At 41.9% G+C, this 15,790-nt stretch overlaps 1 protein-coding gene across 2 annotated transcripts in view; it reads right to left on the bottom strand.

Moving 5' to 3' along the window:
* Positions 1–15,790, bottom strand: part of SRPX (sushi repeat containing protein X-linked) — a 429,025-nt gene that overhangs the window by 209,399 nt on the left and 203,836 nt on the right. The window contains exon 2 of one of the 2 annotated variants that reach the window (XM_069204239.1): positions 7,719–7,784. The exons of the other annotated variant lie outside the window; for it this stretch is intronic. Coding sequence (XP_069060340.1) covers positions 7,719–7,784 — 66 coding nt within the window. The remainder of the gene's footprint in view (positions 1–7,718; positions 7,785–15,790) is intronic. 2 annotated transcript variants of the gene reach the window in all.

The following is a 15,790-nucleotide window of genomic DNA, read 5'->3' as shown; positions in this document are numbered from 1 at the left end:
TCTACAAAAAGTGTAACCTGAATAAAATAGTTTCAACACACAATGATGACTAAAAAATAGAAAAGACTAATGAACAGGGGGAAAAAGCATTCGCAAAGTAAAGTATTGGCCCACAAGCCCTCATACTGACGTGCACTTCTTTTTATGAAGATGTGAACACCTGATCAGGGAAATTATGTCACTCACACTTACACTGCAACAGAGGCAATGGCTGCGGAAGACAGACTCATTGACCCATGCAATATGCTTTAGTGGGCAGAAGCAAAACGGGAGTGATAGCTGAATAGGCTATTGGCTAAAGAAGGCTGACCAAAGGCTTTTTGTATGTGTCTTTCCTATCACATAAGTATGCTGAGGCGGCTAAAGCTGTCTATAGGTCAGATCAAAAAGGAGACCATAACAAAGGGCATAGAACAATGTTTAGATTAAATTGCATACACTAATGGGTAGATAAAGGGCACTTACAATCAAAGCACCACAGAGACAGGAGGCATGATACAACTTTTAGTCTGATCTATTTCCTAGTGTAAGGGAATACTAGGAGTGCAACATGGGATATAAATGGTTACAACATTTTCTAAAAAACGACTGCAAATGGACAACCGACTGATAAACCCTTCCTGATTGGTTTCCCAGTGCCAGGAAGGAAAATATAATTATAATGCATATTACAGAATAAGGGTTCTACCACCTGTGTGACAATGTACACTACATTTAGAGTCGTTCTCAATACTTACCCTGAGCATAATTAGGCACAACCTTGGAAAAGCAGCGTCACTCATAGTTCGTAAGTTGAGGAATGCATTACTTATAATAAAAACACGATCTAAATAACAGAACAGGTAGCAGGGTCTCTGTTGGCTGACGACACCTAAGAAACAGCTTTTAAAATTAGATAAAATTGGTAAATCCGACCACGTCATTTAAAGGCATGAATTGTGCTCAACATTCGCATCTACAACATGCTGTAAACTATGGGGCTAACTTACAAACCCCTTGCGCCGCCGGTGTGTCCAGTGGCGGTTTTTGTGCATGAGCGTTGGGGCGCCGCCCCTTTATAAAACAAAGTGATTGGTTGTAACTTTATAAAACAGGGGGCACTATCTCCCCCACGCACCAACACCAGCATTATGTTGCTCAAGTCGACAAGTGAAGTGACGTGACGCCACTTGATCACTTTAACTGCTCCCGTAGGCAGGCCCAAAGTGAGTCTATTTGCTGGGCTGACAATCTCACAGCCCTGAGGCCTGTGAGGTCATCAGCTTAGCAAAGACCCAGCATCAAGGCCTAGTCTCCACCCCCTGATGATGCAGAGGCCAAGTTAGCTCCGGGCGTTTTTTCATTCAAACTTTGAAGCGCTTAGCCTCCATGTCAATCAGGGAGTGGAGAGCATCACCCCACCCTTTCCCAACTTCCCACAGGGTGTGTGTGGGACCTCAACCCCTGACGAGCTGAGAAAGGGTGTGGCAGGCAGCATCGAACGTTTGGTGGATTGACTGAATGGAGGTAGGGACAGAATTTTAGGCTACTAATATTATGGTGACCTTTGCAGTTTTATACAGCGTAATTCATGTATAACACTGGGGGAATTAAGTTATTTTCCGAGACTCACAGGATATTGAGTGGTGGCTGGGGATTGATCCTGGTTTCCGTGTTCCGACCAAATCTGATAGCTCTAGCCGTTAGGCCTCAGCTCTTCCTGTGTGTAAAATAATACCCTTCCTTAGGTTATGTCCCGTTTGGTTTTTTATGCACGTCTTCCCTTAATTTAACTCTTTTATGTTTCTGACCTGGTGAGTTGCACTGCACAGGGTCGCACCATTGCCACACTTTCCAGCTTAGCCTAGCTGCCGGCAGCTCAAGTCCACGTGTCGAGGCAACACAGTCTGCCTGGCTCTCCTACTTGCAGAGTCAAGATGTCTCTGGATAGCGGAGCAGTGACTGGGAGTCCTCGCGCGCCTCCGTTGGGCCTCAGAGCAGGCACGTGGGCAATGCCATCGTCGGGCGCGGCAGCCAGCCGTGGGGAAACCTCAGGGAAGAAAGCAGTAGGCAGAGGTCTGGATGCAGCTGCCATCAGGTGGCGAAGGCGCCAGCTAAGCCTACAGGAGGATCAGGTACCTGCAACTATCTGCCAGGTGACAGGCCAACACACCTCTGGGCAAGCGTTACTGCAGGGAGAAAACCAATAGGTTCCTGCAACACTTTTGCCAGCGAGCGGCTGCATGCACAGGCGAAACCTCCTCGTCGCCAGTGTAACACGTAGTGCACCATGTGGTGCGCTTCTGCAAGGCGGGCCTTCGTACCCAATAATACACATGCACACACAGTGGCACATTGCCATGAGGAACGACCCTCAGGAGTGCTCCCCACATCCGAGTCCGCATGATGTATTTCTAGGGCCACTAGACCGACACAATATCATTACAGAAGTCAAAGACTAATTAGTAGGTTCTTTGTAATTCAGTGAGGACCCAGTAGTATCTGAATATTGTAAAAGGCTTGACTTCACTCTAGTCCTAACTTAATTTTCTAGCTGCAGAAAATCAGTCATTTTGTATTCAGTTGGAAATAAAATTTCTGGGTGTAAAAATCCACAAATCCTAATTCTGTAAATCGTTGTCTGCAGATTACACCCACAAATTCCACGTTTTGATGCAGAATTTCCATTTAGGTCCACAAAAAGGTTTATAAATGAACAACTTAAACCATTTATAGAGTAGAACAGGGTAGAATTGTGCGACACTGATTCTCCCTGCTTGAATTCTGTCAACCAAGAATCAGCCAAGTAGTCCCAGTTCTCTAAATAGCCATTATTTCAAACGAAATCTAAAATGATCAAGCATTGGCAGGCCAGTGCAGTGTTTAACTTCTTCTGTATTTTTATTTCTAATGTAAGAATGTGCCACAAAAAGAAAACTAAAACCATGCCGCCACTTAAAAGTGGATGCCAATGCTGAAAAAAAGTTTAATTTAAAAAACTTGTGGCAGTTTTACCAGTCTTTTTTTATGCAAAAGCCTTTCAGTTGAAACGTGCATTTTATTGTTATAATGTGTAAAGGAGACAAGAATAAATCACAGCTAACCATCCCCTGATGCTCTGAAATCGCAGGCAAGGCAGTTACAATGCTACAATAGCACGTAAACACTTTATAAGTTGAAAAAGGAGACAGTGAGTACGTCACAATGTAGCTGGGCATCCAAAGTGCAGTTGAAATAAAAAGTCACTTTTTAAAGTAGTTTACCAGGCAATGGGGGGTCTGAGCTCCACGAGCGGCCTTTTCTTAGATTTTCTGATGGCTATCCGGCTGATGCAGCATTTGTTGTTTGCTCTTTTTTGAATTGCAAAATCATAAACTGTAACGTTTGCTGTGCTGTTAGATGCCTGTAGAATCCTGGACATCATTTTTTTTTTTACCATATCTAGGGCTATGAGTACCACATGGACTGATAATGAGTGTATTTGTTGATAATATTTCTTTCTTTACAATGATGGACTTCCTTACTGAATCGATATGGCTTAATATCCTTTTCCACTTAAGAGCCTAGTAGATTATTTGACACCAGTGAATAGCTTTAGATCTACAAATGATGTGTTACATCAAATTTGATTGCTCAACGCCAAAGTAAAAAGGTTCATAGTTCAAACAATTATATAAAGGAGGCACCACTTCATGTTGATCAAGTGTGTTTGTTCAGCAGAATCTGAGTCTAATCGCAATCTGCAGTGATGCACATGCTATAAAGGTGCACTTACATTTTCATCAAAGTTGCCTGAATGTTGGCTCATTTATGATTGATAAATGATGATATAACAATGTTTGTTTGTGTATGTTGGCACATGTTAACTTATCTACGACTAGTAGTAAGATTTTGTGATGGGGTCATGGGTGTCAGATAATATATTTTATATATAAATGGGTAAACCCATACATCTTGGAGACAGATTTATTTCTTCTTTGAACCAATACATATTTAATACATATTTAAAATTGCTACTAACCTCTCGAAAAAATGTGCATGCCCCCCCGCTGCCAAGCCCAGCCCCACCACTCACAAACCTCACCAGCCGCCACTGGGTGTGTCACTTTTTCCCATATAAAAAGTGGAGCACCGGCGGCGCAAGGGGCTTGTAAATAAGCCCCTATATATTTCCACAATTAGCTGATGTTCCATTATTAGTGTTAATGATTTTCTTTTAATACAGGTATGGGTATCTCCAAGAGAATACAGTCCACAAAAAACTAAGGAGTAGCCAGAAAAATAAAATAATCGCCACTTCCACCATATCCGAATGGCACTGAGTCAACCAGCAGACACACATGCCTGTCACTGGTCTGTTCATTTTCTTCATTCTTCGCGTTTTCCTTTTCTACTTTTTTCCATCGTTCCTTTTTTCATTCCAACTTTTGTATCTGCATTTTCATGTTTTTTTTTTCCTATTTACCCATTATCATCCTTTTTACTTAATCCCTTCTATATTTATTTCATTCTTTCCATCATTTCTTTCTCTTCATCATTTTCGTCCTTATTCCATCTTTCTCTCCTTTCTTCCCTTTTCCATCTTTGCCATCTTTCTTTTTCTCCAACATTCGTCTGTTTTCATCTTTCTTTACACGTTTTTCTCATCTTTCTATCATTCTTTCCTGCTACTCATCTTTCTTCATTCCTTCTTTCTTCTTTAATTTATTCTCTACAGCATCATTCCTCCGGTCTTACTATCCATCATTTTCTTCTGGCCAGTTCCCATCTTTCTCTCCTTTCTTCCCTTTACCATCTTTATTTTCTTTTCCTTTTTCATTCATCTGTTTTCATCTTTCTTTTCGTCTTTCTCTCAACTTTCTATCTTTTTCTCATTACTTCCTGCTACTCATCTTTCTTTATCCCTTCTTTTTTCTTTTGTTTATTCTTTTATTATCTTTATCTTCTCTCTCACTATCCGTAATTGTTGCTGGCTGATTCTCATTTGTGCTTATATCCATCTATCCTTCTCTGCATATCCACCCTTCATACATGCTTCTCTCCATCCCTCCCTTCTGTGCTCTTTTAATCCATCAGCTTCTCTAACCACAGGTCCATCATACTAGTCACATGTAATTGAATTAATGAACTTCTGTTTCTATCTTAGAAAATGGTGTCATAATCATCAATTTAAAAGTTTTATGTAGCATTCATCTTCTCTGTGCTTCAACCCCAGCTCTCGCTGCTAAAGTGAGGGGAGTTGGTCTTGACGGTCCTATTCTCAAACCTCTTCGTGTTTGGATTTCCAAAATACCAAGACAAAATTGTATTCCAAAGGTATATCAAAGAAATGGGTGTTCTGTCTTGAGTGAATCATTTATTTCTGGATGATAGAGAGGATGTAAGTTGCATTCTGTGACAGATTTGGATAAAATGAAAAACAGAAAGCAGAGGCTGTCTATCAAAATAAGGAAACAAAAACAAACTTGGAGCTAAAAAAAAATGCAAACCAAAGAGCCTTTAAGTTCACCACCCTGAGCCAGAAACAGTTTACAGTTGTGTCTGGTGAGGATAATGGACCTAGAAATAGAACTCCTAAAAAGGGGATGGAGACCCAAATTGTAAATAGTTTGTATTTCAGGGCCCATCAGCTTTGTGTGGAGAGCACTACCATTCCACACAATTGTACTTGAAAGTCTCCTCTGGATCAAACATCCAATACCTTAGACACTGGCTGCACATCATCCAGACCTGGATGTCGGGACCTACCTAAAGCTCACCCCCAACCAAGACAGAATTCCTATTATTTGCCAAGAACAACAAACAAGATACTATACAAACCTGGCACATTGACATTAACCTTGACAGCTTCAAACCCCAATTCCCACCGAATGCCAAATCAGCTGGAATCACAAAGGACACCAACCGCCCATTCAAGGAACATATTGCCAAAAAACAAAGAAGGCCTAGTACCTGTGTTGTCTTCTAAATAAAGTCAAACCATTTCTTTCAGAAAGCGATTGCAGAATTGCTGTTCAAGCCCTCATATTCTCCCATCTGGATAGTGGTAATGCCCTATTGTATTGCCTCCCAAACTTCACACTGACACCCCTAAGGGGCCGCTTACATGCTGCAGCACGTCTCATGCAGGGCCTGAAGAAGTATAATCACATCACCTCCACCCCGGTGGAACTCCATTTGTTCCCTTTGCCAGCCTGTGCCATCTTCAAAACCAGCTGCATCATTTACAGAACCATCACAAGAAGCCCAGCTCATCCTGCAGATGAGCTCGCAACCTCTGGTGGATCTAGCACACCTGCAGCCTGGACACCATCAGACTTCATATTAAGAGGTGTAAAAAAAAAAAAAAAAAGGTCTTTTCCATCTATGCACTCAGAATTGGAACAATGTCCACAATTGCGGAGAGGATTAGCGTAAGGGCTAGAGCTGCCAACTTTGGAGCTGGGGAAATAGGTTTGAGTCTCAGCATCGGCTCAACATCCTGTGATTGTGGGCAAATCTCTTAATCTCCCCGTGCCTACCAAAATATGAATGTGTCCTTGTGTAACGTAACTGGTGCTCATGTAATGCGCTCCAGTACATTTGGGTAGAGGTTGCACTACATAAAAACTACAAAAATAAAAATATCCACCAGAAACAGCTCCAATGTTGCTCCAATTTAGGAAAGTGTTGAAGGCCTACCTCCTTAAACAACACTACAACACTACGTATGAACCGTCCACAACTCAGCTTCCTCTCCTATTACTTGCAGAATTTAGGCTTACCTTTGACCATGCACAGCACTCCCTTGCTTTTTGGCTAGGTTCACGCCATAGAAATACCACATACATAACACATACATACAATAAGAACCTATGTTAACCTGATTCCCCGTAAGCGATCGTGAACACTATTCAGGGGTTCATGTTTTTTGATCAGAGTTCTCCTACTCTCCACCAAGGTCCACTGTATAGAAATACCATTATAAAATATACTTATGACTTGCCGACTGGCATCCTTTTCCTCTCAGAAACGGGCTCCCTCCTCTTGGGGTGAGCTCACTGAATATGCACCGGACAACTACAGACATATATATCTTCAAGGTAGACAGATGTGGAGTTGAGAATAGTAAATCTAAACTTACTGATACGTACTTACTTTCATGGCATAGTGGATGTTTTGGTATCAATTATTGGCCCAATTCTCATGAAAAACTCTGTAACACCCTGAAAACTCATTCCTACCTTTTTCTGAAGCGGATTTGCACAAGCTTCTTCCGAGGTGGGACTAGTTTTGGAAGATGTTGTGATTACCAGCAAAGTCTTCACTTGAATGTTATGAGCATACGGCAGGCATTTTGTGATGTTACCCTAAGCACCCTTTTTCTGTCCTTGCCCCTATGCTTTTAATTGCAGAAAATCTACCATGCCAGGATCATGCGTTTCATCGGTGCATCATAAATGTTTGCAGATCTCGATTCTGTTAATCAGGATCAGGCATTTACATTCTCAAATGTCAGTTGTTGTGCATTCAAGTTGGACTTCGATGCACAAAAAACATTGTGAGTAGGTCCTGAAGAAACTGGTCCATTACAAAGGATTAGGAATGCACACCATGTTCACATCAGCACCCTCAACTATCGGAAACATAGGGTATTAATAACTATTCAGCTATTTTGAGGTGTATTAGTTTTTTGCTCATGATTCCTGAAACCGTGGTACAAAAGGGGTGATTGTTAGTACGTAAAGCAAAGCAGTCACCTTTACTGGCATATCTATGGCGTGAGTACATATCTTCGTCGTCTTCAACAGCATAATATCCTGATCCTAAAACAAAAACAAAGAGAAAAACTGCAAATAGGAGGAAATAAAACACCAACATATATAGACAACTGATTTGCCTTGCAAAAGTCATGCATGTGATATTAATTGTGAAAGCAATAATCATCTATAAGCAGTGAAAAACAGGCAAGCTTCCGGCAGACAGCCGCCATTATGCCCAGCATGCTGCATTTTAAAGATTTCAAAGCGGCCGGCGTTTTCTTTTAAACAATGATTCTCATGTGTTTAAAAAGAAGATTTTCATGCACTTATAGTTTCTTTGTGAACCGCATACACCTTTAAAAGTGGACAAAGCCGCCCTGCTGAGAGATGAGGAACGACTCCTTGAAACTGGCAGTAGTTTCAAGGGTTGGGATGTGATAGTCTCCATGTATGCAGGTGAAAGAACTGCAATGCTGTGCCCAAAACTTTGTGGTGACAATCCCAGTGCATGCCCTTACCTTGCAGCAGGTGGCAAGCAGTCACCCCCCCACCCAACTGCCCCAAATTACAATAAATTAAATGTAAATAGAAATCGATTCCATCCTATAGCGTGAACCTACGAAGGGGTGTTTGTGAGGATAGAGCACACTACTGAGTGAGAGAATAATGTATTTCAAAATCTCTGTCTATGCACTGTACTAAACTATACCGAAGATGATGAGTTAATGTAATCGAAATTCATCAGACCCATATTACTCTAGTATTTTATATCTGTACTATGGAATAATGTATAAACTGAACTGCGAATCAGCCAGCACACAGCCAAGTAGAAAACTTACGTTTGCATGCATACCCTTATCAATGCACCTATGAGACATTGAAGATCAAATGAAACATACAACTCTCTCCCAAGCAGGGACATGTTGGAAATATGTAATTTCAGAAGAGCCCCAAACCAAACGTAGGAACAGAAAATCATTTTCATAAAAACAAACAAAAGGCTATGCATATGGATACAAAAATACACTGAACATTATGATACATGCTTGTAGGGATTTATGGGAACCATTGATGACGCAGAAAAAGAAGGTCCGACATATATTCATGCATATCGCATAATTAAAACGTATATCGTGGTGTGATTTTAGTAAAGAAAATAATGTACGAGGGAAATTGTGCCCTCGGGGTAGTTCGCCATCATTGTAAACGAGCTTTATTAATCATGAAGTATTGAAAATGTAGTAATCCGTCATAATTGCAAATGTATGCCATGATTTCTTGTTTGAAAACTGTTTTGCTTAGCTTAAATTTAGTACAGGCTTTGGCCTCGTTGCCTGGTCTCAAATTCTAACTGCGTGTTTTTTTCCTTGAACTAATGAAACATATATTCTTGCTTGAAGTTGTATTTTTCCAGTAGAGCTGACTGATACACTTATCTCCAAGGTTTCGTACTAGGCCGGTTTCATCCCCTTTGATACAAGGTCAGTCTGCAGGTGCGGACAATGAAGGTACAGATACCAAAAATAATTGGCAAACCATGATACAACTTGTGTTCCAAGGCTTCAAGGCTAATGTATGCATAAATGAGTTCTAGTAAAAGACAGTTTTCATTGGACAATTTGAAGCCAACCTATCAACCCTCCAATGGAAGACCCTGCAGAATTTGGAATGATCTTTACTTAAACCCATCGGACAAAGAGAAGTCAGCCATTTTCTTCGATGCCAGTTTCAAGCCTGATGCCAGACTCCATTTTGGACGACACCCTGATGCCCTTTTCTCTATCTGAGAGAAAGAGACTTTGAGAATTCTCACCCTAGAGACTTTAACTTTGATTTGCCCCCGTCTTGCCCATGCAGTAACTTTTGCCCCATTTTCCTTGCCGCTGCAAGGAAGCTTGCCCTTAACTTTGCCCCTTTGAAACTTGCCCCATGCTGATCAACCGGTACCTGAAGGACGAAGACTTTTCTTGGATGCTGATTGTATTTGGTAAATATGAAAGGATAAATGTATTATGCATTGTGTTTTTCCTTTTAGGTACCAACTGCTATTTTGATAGGGTCCTAGCTAGAAGTTTTCCAAATTTGTGTTGGCTAAATTCGTTTTGCATGAAGTCCCACATGCCAATGCTAATTAGAGGTTAGTCGAGGTATCCATTCAATGTACCATGCTAAATTGAAATCTTGTCATGCTGACCAATGTATGCAATTAGTCAAATACAGTTAGTCATATTGGTGATTTGCATTGCGATAACAGAGTGTATCATTATTCAGATTTTACGTAGATTGCGTTTCTTCCGCCGTTATGGACAGCTAGTAATGTTCATATACATATATCAATTGGTTTTGAGACATATATATATCGTGCTAGCTTTGTTAATTTAGGGACATAAATTCACTAACTTTTAATAAACTGGTGTGGTTATTCATGACTGAAAGGTCATGGTGCGCCGAAATACCAACTGTCATTGATTTCTGATATGCTATATTGATCTATTAATTGAGCACTGATTACCGATTGTGATAGTTATTGATTATTGATCTGAGTGACTCGACTATTTTAGGATGAGGAGAGCCCGACTCGGTTAAAAGATTCACCGACCTCCAACGTGTCCAGGTACAGGTAATTTATAAGGGCTGGACGCGTTATCAGTAGATGGTAGCAGAGATTGATGGTTTAGCCCTTTGGGACCCCATCCGAACAATAGACAGAGTCAAGTTAGAATTTTCTTTGATAAAACAAGTTGGAGAGATGATGATGCCCTAAGTCCCCAATGACTTTCCCGGAATCTCGGAGCTTGCGAATGAGGAACATGGAGGTATGAGAATGGTCTCAGCGTTTCTAGTGACGGTATGAGTGAAGTTAGGGTTTTTGCGCTTGCACAGCTTATCGCCGCAGATTAATTGAGAAGTTTGTGAGGATTTTAGGGGGTTAAAAGATATTAGAGGAGGGTTAGGGAAGTCGTCGAACTTCACGTATGTGTAGCGCTTTGAGCAGAAAAATTGTCCACGTGGTTGTTGATGTTGAGACGGGCCCTGCAGGGTCAAGAGACTCTGGAGTATGTTGAAAAGTGTATGTGACACTTGTTTGATGTTGTGATCTGGTCAGGTTTAATAGGTTGATCGGGCGTGGTCAACAAGTTGGTATGAATGTTGCGGAGTGAAAGAAAACTTCGACTTTGAGATTTGACGAATTCTAAAGTGCACTAGAATAGTTCATTGATCAGTTGAGAGTAAAGTTTGCAGGCCAAATTTTGCTTGCGAAAGTGGGAAACCGAGAAAGATGGAATAACTGCCGAGGCTAGTGAAAAATCCCTAAGGTTTCTGAAGCGATTGTATTACCTCTCCTGTAGTAAACCGACAGATCTGTTTTATTCTTTTGGTTAAGTGCTCGCGTTATATTGTAGAAATTAGTTTATGAGTGAAGCCGAATGAGAAGAGGACAAGACGCGGGACTTTGTCAGCCGTAGTGTGTGAGTGTGACGTCACTAGGAGCCGCGCTAGGATAGGTCGGTTGGTGAGAAGGGTCGCGCACGGATTGGACGCAGTCCGTGAAGCGCAATTGGAAGGGGAAAGGCAAGCGAAGAGTATTCCGGGAATTAAAGTCACTTATTGATTACATATTTTAGAAAAACAAAAGACGGAAAGATGAAATTTTTCAAAGCATTTAAGAGTGCCATGAGGGGAGATGTTTATATTAAAGCAAACGTAGGAGAAGAAACACCGCCTGAGGGTACACCAGCTTACATTGTAATTGAAGAAAAGGGTGTAGCGCCATATCTTTGGTTAAAACAATGGTGCAAATTAACAGAGAAACATGGAAGTGTAGCGTTCCCTATCCACGGGTCGTTTAATCTAAGAGTTTTGGAAAATCTGAGATTTGCGCTATACGACATGAAAGTACCTCCAAGACCAGCACAGTTTGAGGCACTAGCAATTTAGGAGCTAATAGCTAGAAATCAACAACAAAAGAAATTTGAGACAAGAATAAGAAAAGTAGAAAAGACACTAGCGGATGCTAGATGGGACAGCACACAAAAGGTTTGGAGATCGGACGTATTGCAGGGGATTAAATTGTTTCCAGCAATTACTGATGAAGCGGAGACGGAAGGAAGGAAAGCTACCTATAAGACGAACAGGAGTCAGTCCAGAGATAGAGAGAGCAATAGAAACTCAAAAAGGGGAGACGAGTCAGACGATGAGGAGTTCATTATACAATTGCTGAATGATCGCCCACCACCATATGTGGAAAGCGAAAAAGGCTCGAGCATTAGTACTGCCCCTCCAGAACCAACACAGGGTAATGTAACACCCAATTTGAGAATATCTCAGAGACCGAGCAGCTCCGACATGCCTTTTTTCCCACAAATACCACAGGTTCAGAGAATATACCCAGACGTGCCGACATTGAAACCTGCTGATAACTATCAGCCACCGGTTCAGAGGCACTGTTGTGATGAGCATAACATGGGAATGACTTCCGATTCAATAGCGCAGGGAGGACAAAACTATCAGAGACCGACATTGATTCAAGCTGAATCAACACAGTTCTTGATGCCCCAAAAGCAGACACAAGAAGTGAGGGTAATAGAAAGCCAGTTAGGCATGCCAGCAATGATGAACCACAATGTGGGGATTAACATGCCACAGAATTCGGGAAACAGACAGAATCCAGACGCAATATCTCTACCTACCACTGTAGGTCCACCAGTACCACTGTACATACAGGCAAATTCAAGCACAAGTGACCAAGGGTTAATGATACAGAATGGGACAGGGAGGAGATGCATAGAAACCACTCCAGAGACAACTCCGATAGCGGCACTGCCAAATGGATCTGGGTCCTTGTCAGAATTTAGTCCAATTCCAATTTGTGCTCAGTCAACCGTGGTAAGGTCACATCCACCACTATTAGTACCGTTAACCTCATAGACTGAAACATTACAGAAACCGTCGGTGGCAGTTGATGTAACTGCTACACTGATGGGACTGAACGCGCAACAGTTAACACAATGGTTCAACAGCCTGAACTCCCCACAGAGTGCATCCAGCGGGAAGGGAGAAGAATACCTGAATAAAATAAGGTTGGGTATGGAGGCAGATGAACTGGTTGAGGGAACAATGGGTTTGAACAGATTAGAATCATACACAGAGGAAGAACTAAGATACATGTGCCCTAGGCTTACAAGAGAATTAAGCAGCATACATAAGAAATTACAAGAAATTGCAGACAGACACGAGATTGATGTAAGTAAAACTAAACACCTGAGTAGAAGTTACAGGTTAGATTTCGACACAAAAGATTTTGAACACATGAGATCGGCAGGAATGAAAACCCACCTTAAAGAGATACTGCAGAGTGCACAGGTATGGAGATGTCTAGACAAATGGGAAAGCAGATGGGTTAAGAAAAAGGATAAAAAGAAAGAAAATAGTCTAGAGCGGAATGAGAAAAAACAACAAAATGACGATCTGATAACAATGTTACCAATGAGAGAGACAGCAGGGGGAAAACTTGTACATGTACCATGGCACAGATGCGATATTCAATCCTTTACGGATGACTTTCCCAAATTGAGAGAGAAGCCGATTGAGTGGTATCAACAAACAGATAGATTTGTGAAACTCGCGAAGTGTCTCTGGGAAGACCTGAATACTTTATTTGAAATTGTGGTTCTGGCAGATTTGTGGGAAGATTGTAAAAGGGCTGTAGGTTGGCCGACGAGTGAACCAGAGAGAGATAGGGACACAGGTGCGCCATCACCTACGGTAATGAGTTTGTACCACAAGGTGATCGAGCACTTGAAAACCAAGGTTGCGTCGAAAAATGTGGATTGGCAAAGGATTGACAGGACTGCCCAAGAGGTTAAAGAATCTATACACGCGTATTATGAGAGGTTGTTGAAAGCGTTTAAAAATTACAGTGGCACGGAAACGATTGAGCCAAAGGACATGCTCCATTTTGTGTTCAGGTTTGTGGAAGGGCTGAGACCCGAAATTAGCCAGGTGATTAAGTCACACTTGATTTGTTGGCAGTCAAAGTCGATCGATGAAGTATTGAATTATGCGAAATACTGCAGTGACGAGATTGAGACCAAACAGAAAAGATTGAAAAAAAAGGTGATGGTGATGCAGCTCAGAGCAGCTCAGACAGGTTTACAAGGTTTGCAAGGTTTTCAACAACAGATGCCGCAGCAGCAGCAGCAGGGAAATGCTATGTTTCAGCCGCAGATGAGAGGCAGAGGGCGAGGAGGTTTCGTGAATAATGATCCTGATTTGAATACCGTTATGATTGGCAATGAAGAAGGTGATGCCATGTCACACGTGCGGAATTGTCGGGCATTGGAAACGGGAGTGCCCAATGATGGTGCAGGAAGGTGTAGGTCAGCAAAACAATGATGTCAATGCATTCCAGACTATGAGAGGACAAAAATTGAGAGGTCCGAACCCAAATTTTCAAAACAATATAAACCAGATGCAGGGTTTACAACCCATGCAACCGCAACAGGTGCAAATGCCTTGTGTGCAAATGACACAATTGCAACCAATGCAACAGCAGTTTCCTATGGTACCTAATCAGCAAATGCAAATACCCTTAGCACCAAGGAATCAGCAGCAAGCTATGCTTCCTCAACAGGTCACGGGTCAGGGAATGAGTCAAAATGACACAGTACACTAGTTCCCATTACACAGCGAGAATGGAATAAACGATGTATGGGAGAGTGAAAGTTCAGATGAGGAGGGAAATTGTGTGCTTGCAGCATCTTTGGAAGTTGATCAAAAGGGTCCGTATGTGGAGGGAAGAGTAATGGGTCATCGCATCTCATTCTTGGTTGACACAGGAGCTACACGTTCCACTGTCAGGAGCATTGAAGTACCAAATTTGCCACTTTCAGGGAAAACAGTACAGGTAGTGGGAGTGGCAAATAGGTACCTGACAAACCCAATCACAGACCCAGTACAAGTCAGAATTGGCAATTACCGTGGGTCGCATAAATTTGTGGTATGTGACTCAAGCCCGATATCACTGTTAGGGAGAGACCTATTGTGCAAATTGGGATGTTCAATTATGTGTTCAAATGACGGAATTAAAATTCAGACGAGTAGCGATGGGGAAGAAGAGGACAGTGTAGGAGGGGATGAAGTGGAAACTGGCGATGAAGAATATCCCCTGATTACCCTTTATCCAATGGTTACTGAGGCAGGCATTCCTGCTGAGTTACAAGAAACAGTCGGAAAGGAAGTGTGGGACATGACAGGAAAAGAGGTGGGACTGGTGAAAGGAGTGGAACCAGTGAAAGTGACTGTAAAACCCAATGTAACCTTTCCCCAGACCCCACAGTACCACATGGCACAAGACACCCTCATAAAAGTTGCCCAACTCATTGATGAGTTTGTGAAACAGGGAGTACTGAAAGAAGTGTTGAGCAGTCCATGTAATTCGCCAATAATGGGACTAATAAAACCCAGTGGAAAGGTTCGAATTGTTCAGGATTTGAGGAAAATAAATGACATAATAGTAAAATGTTGTCCCGTAGTACCGAATCCAGCTGTGATAATGTTTCAAATTCCCTGTGATGCTGAATGGTTCTCAGTTATCGACTTATCGCAAGCATTCTTTTCTGTGCCTCTTCATGAGGACAGCCAATTTCTCTTTTGTTTCAAATTCCTAGACAGAGTTTACAGTTGGTGTCGAATTCCTCAAGGGTTTTCGGAGTCACCGTCAATATTCAATCAGATTCTAAAGAAGGATTTAGAAGCGTTAGAATTGCCATTCGAGTCAACCCTAGTACAGTACATTGACGACTTACTGATTGCATCCAAGACAGAAAGTGACTGCACAGCCGACACCATTGCCCTATTGAACCATTTGGGAAGGAATGGACACAAGGTGTCTCCTTCAAAATTACAGTTCTGTCAGAAGAAAGTGAAATATTTGGGTCACCAAATAGAGAAAGGGTCACGGAGAATAATGAAGGAAAGAATAACAAGTGTACTTCAAATGAGTCCCCCAAAGACGAGGAGGGAGGTGAGGACGTTTTTGGGAATGGTGAGCTACTGTCGCCAATGGA

This window comes from Pleurodeles waltl, chromosome 8, assembly GCF_031143425.1.
Source record: "Pleurodeles waltl isolate 20211129_DDA chromosome 8, aPleWal1.hap1.20221129, whole genome shotgun sequence".
In the NCBI taxonomy this organism is placed as follows: domain Eukaryota; kingdom Metazoa; phylum Chordata; class Amphibia; order Caudata; family Salamandridae; genus Pleurodeles; species Pleurodeles waltl.
Note: the sequence above shows the minus strand (reverse complement) of the source record. Positions and strands in the feature narration are given on the sequence as shown.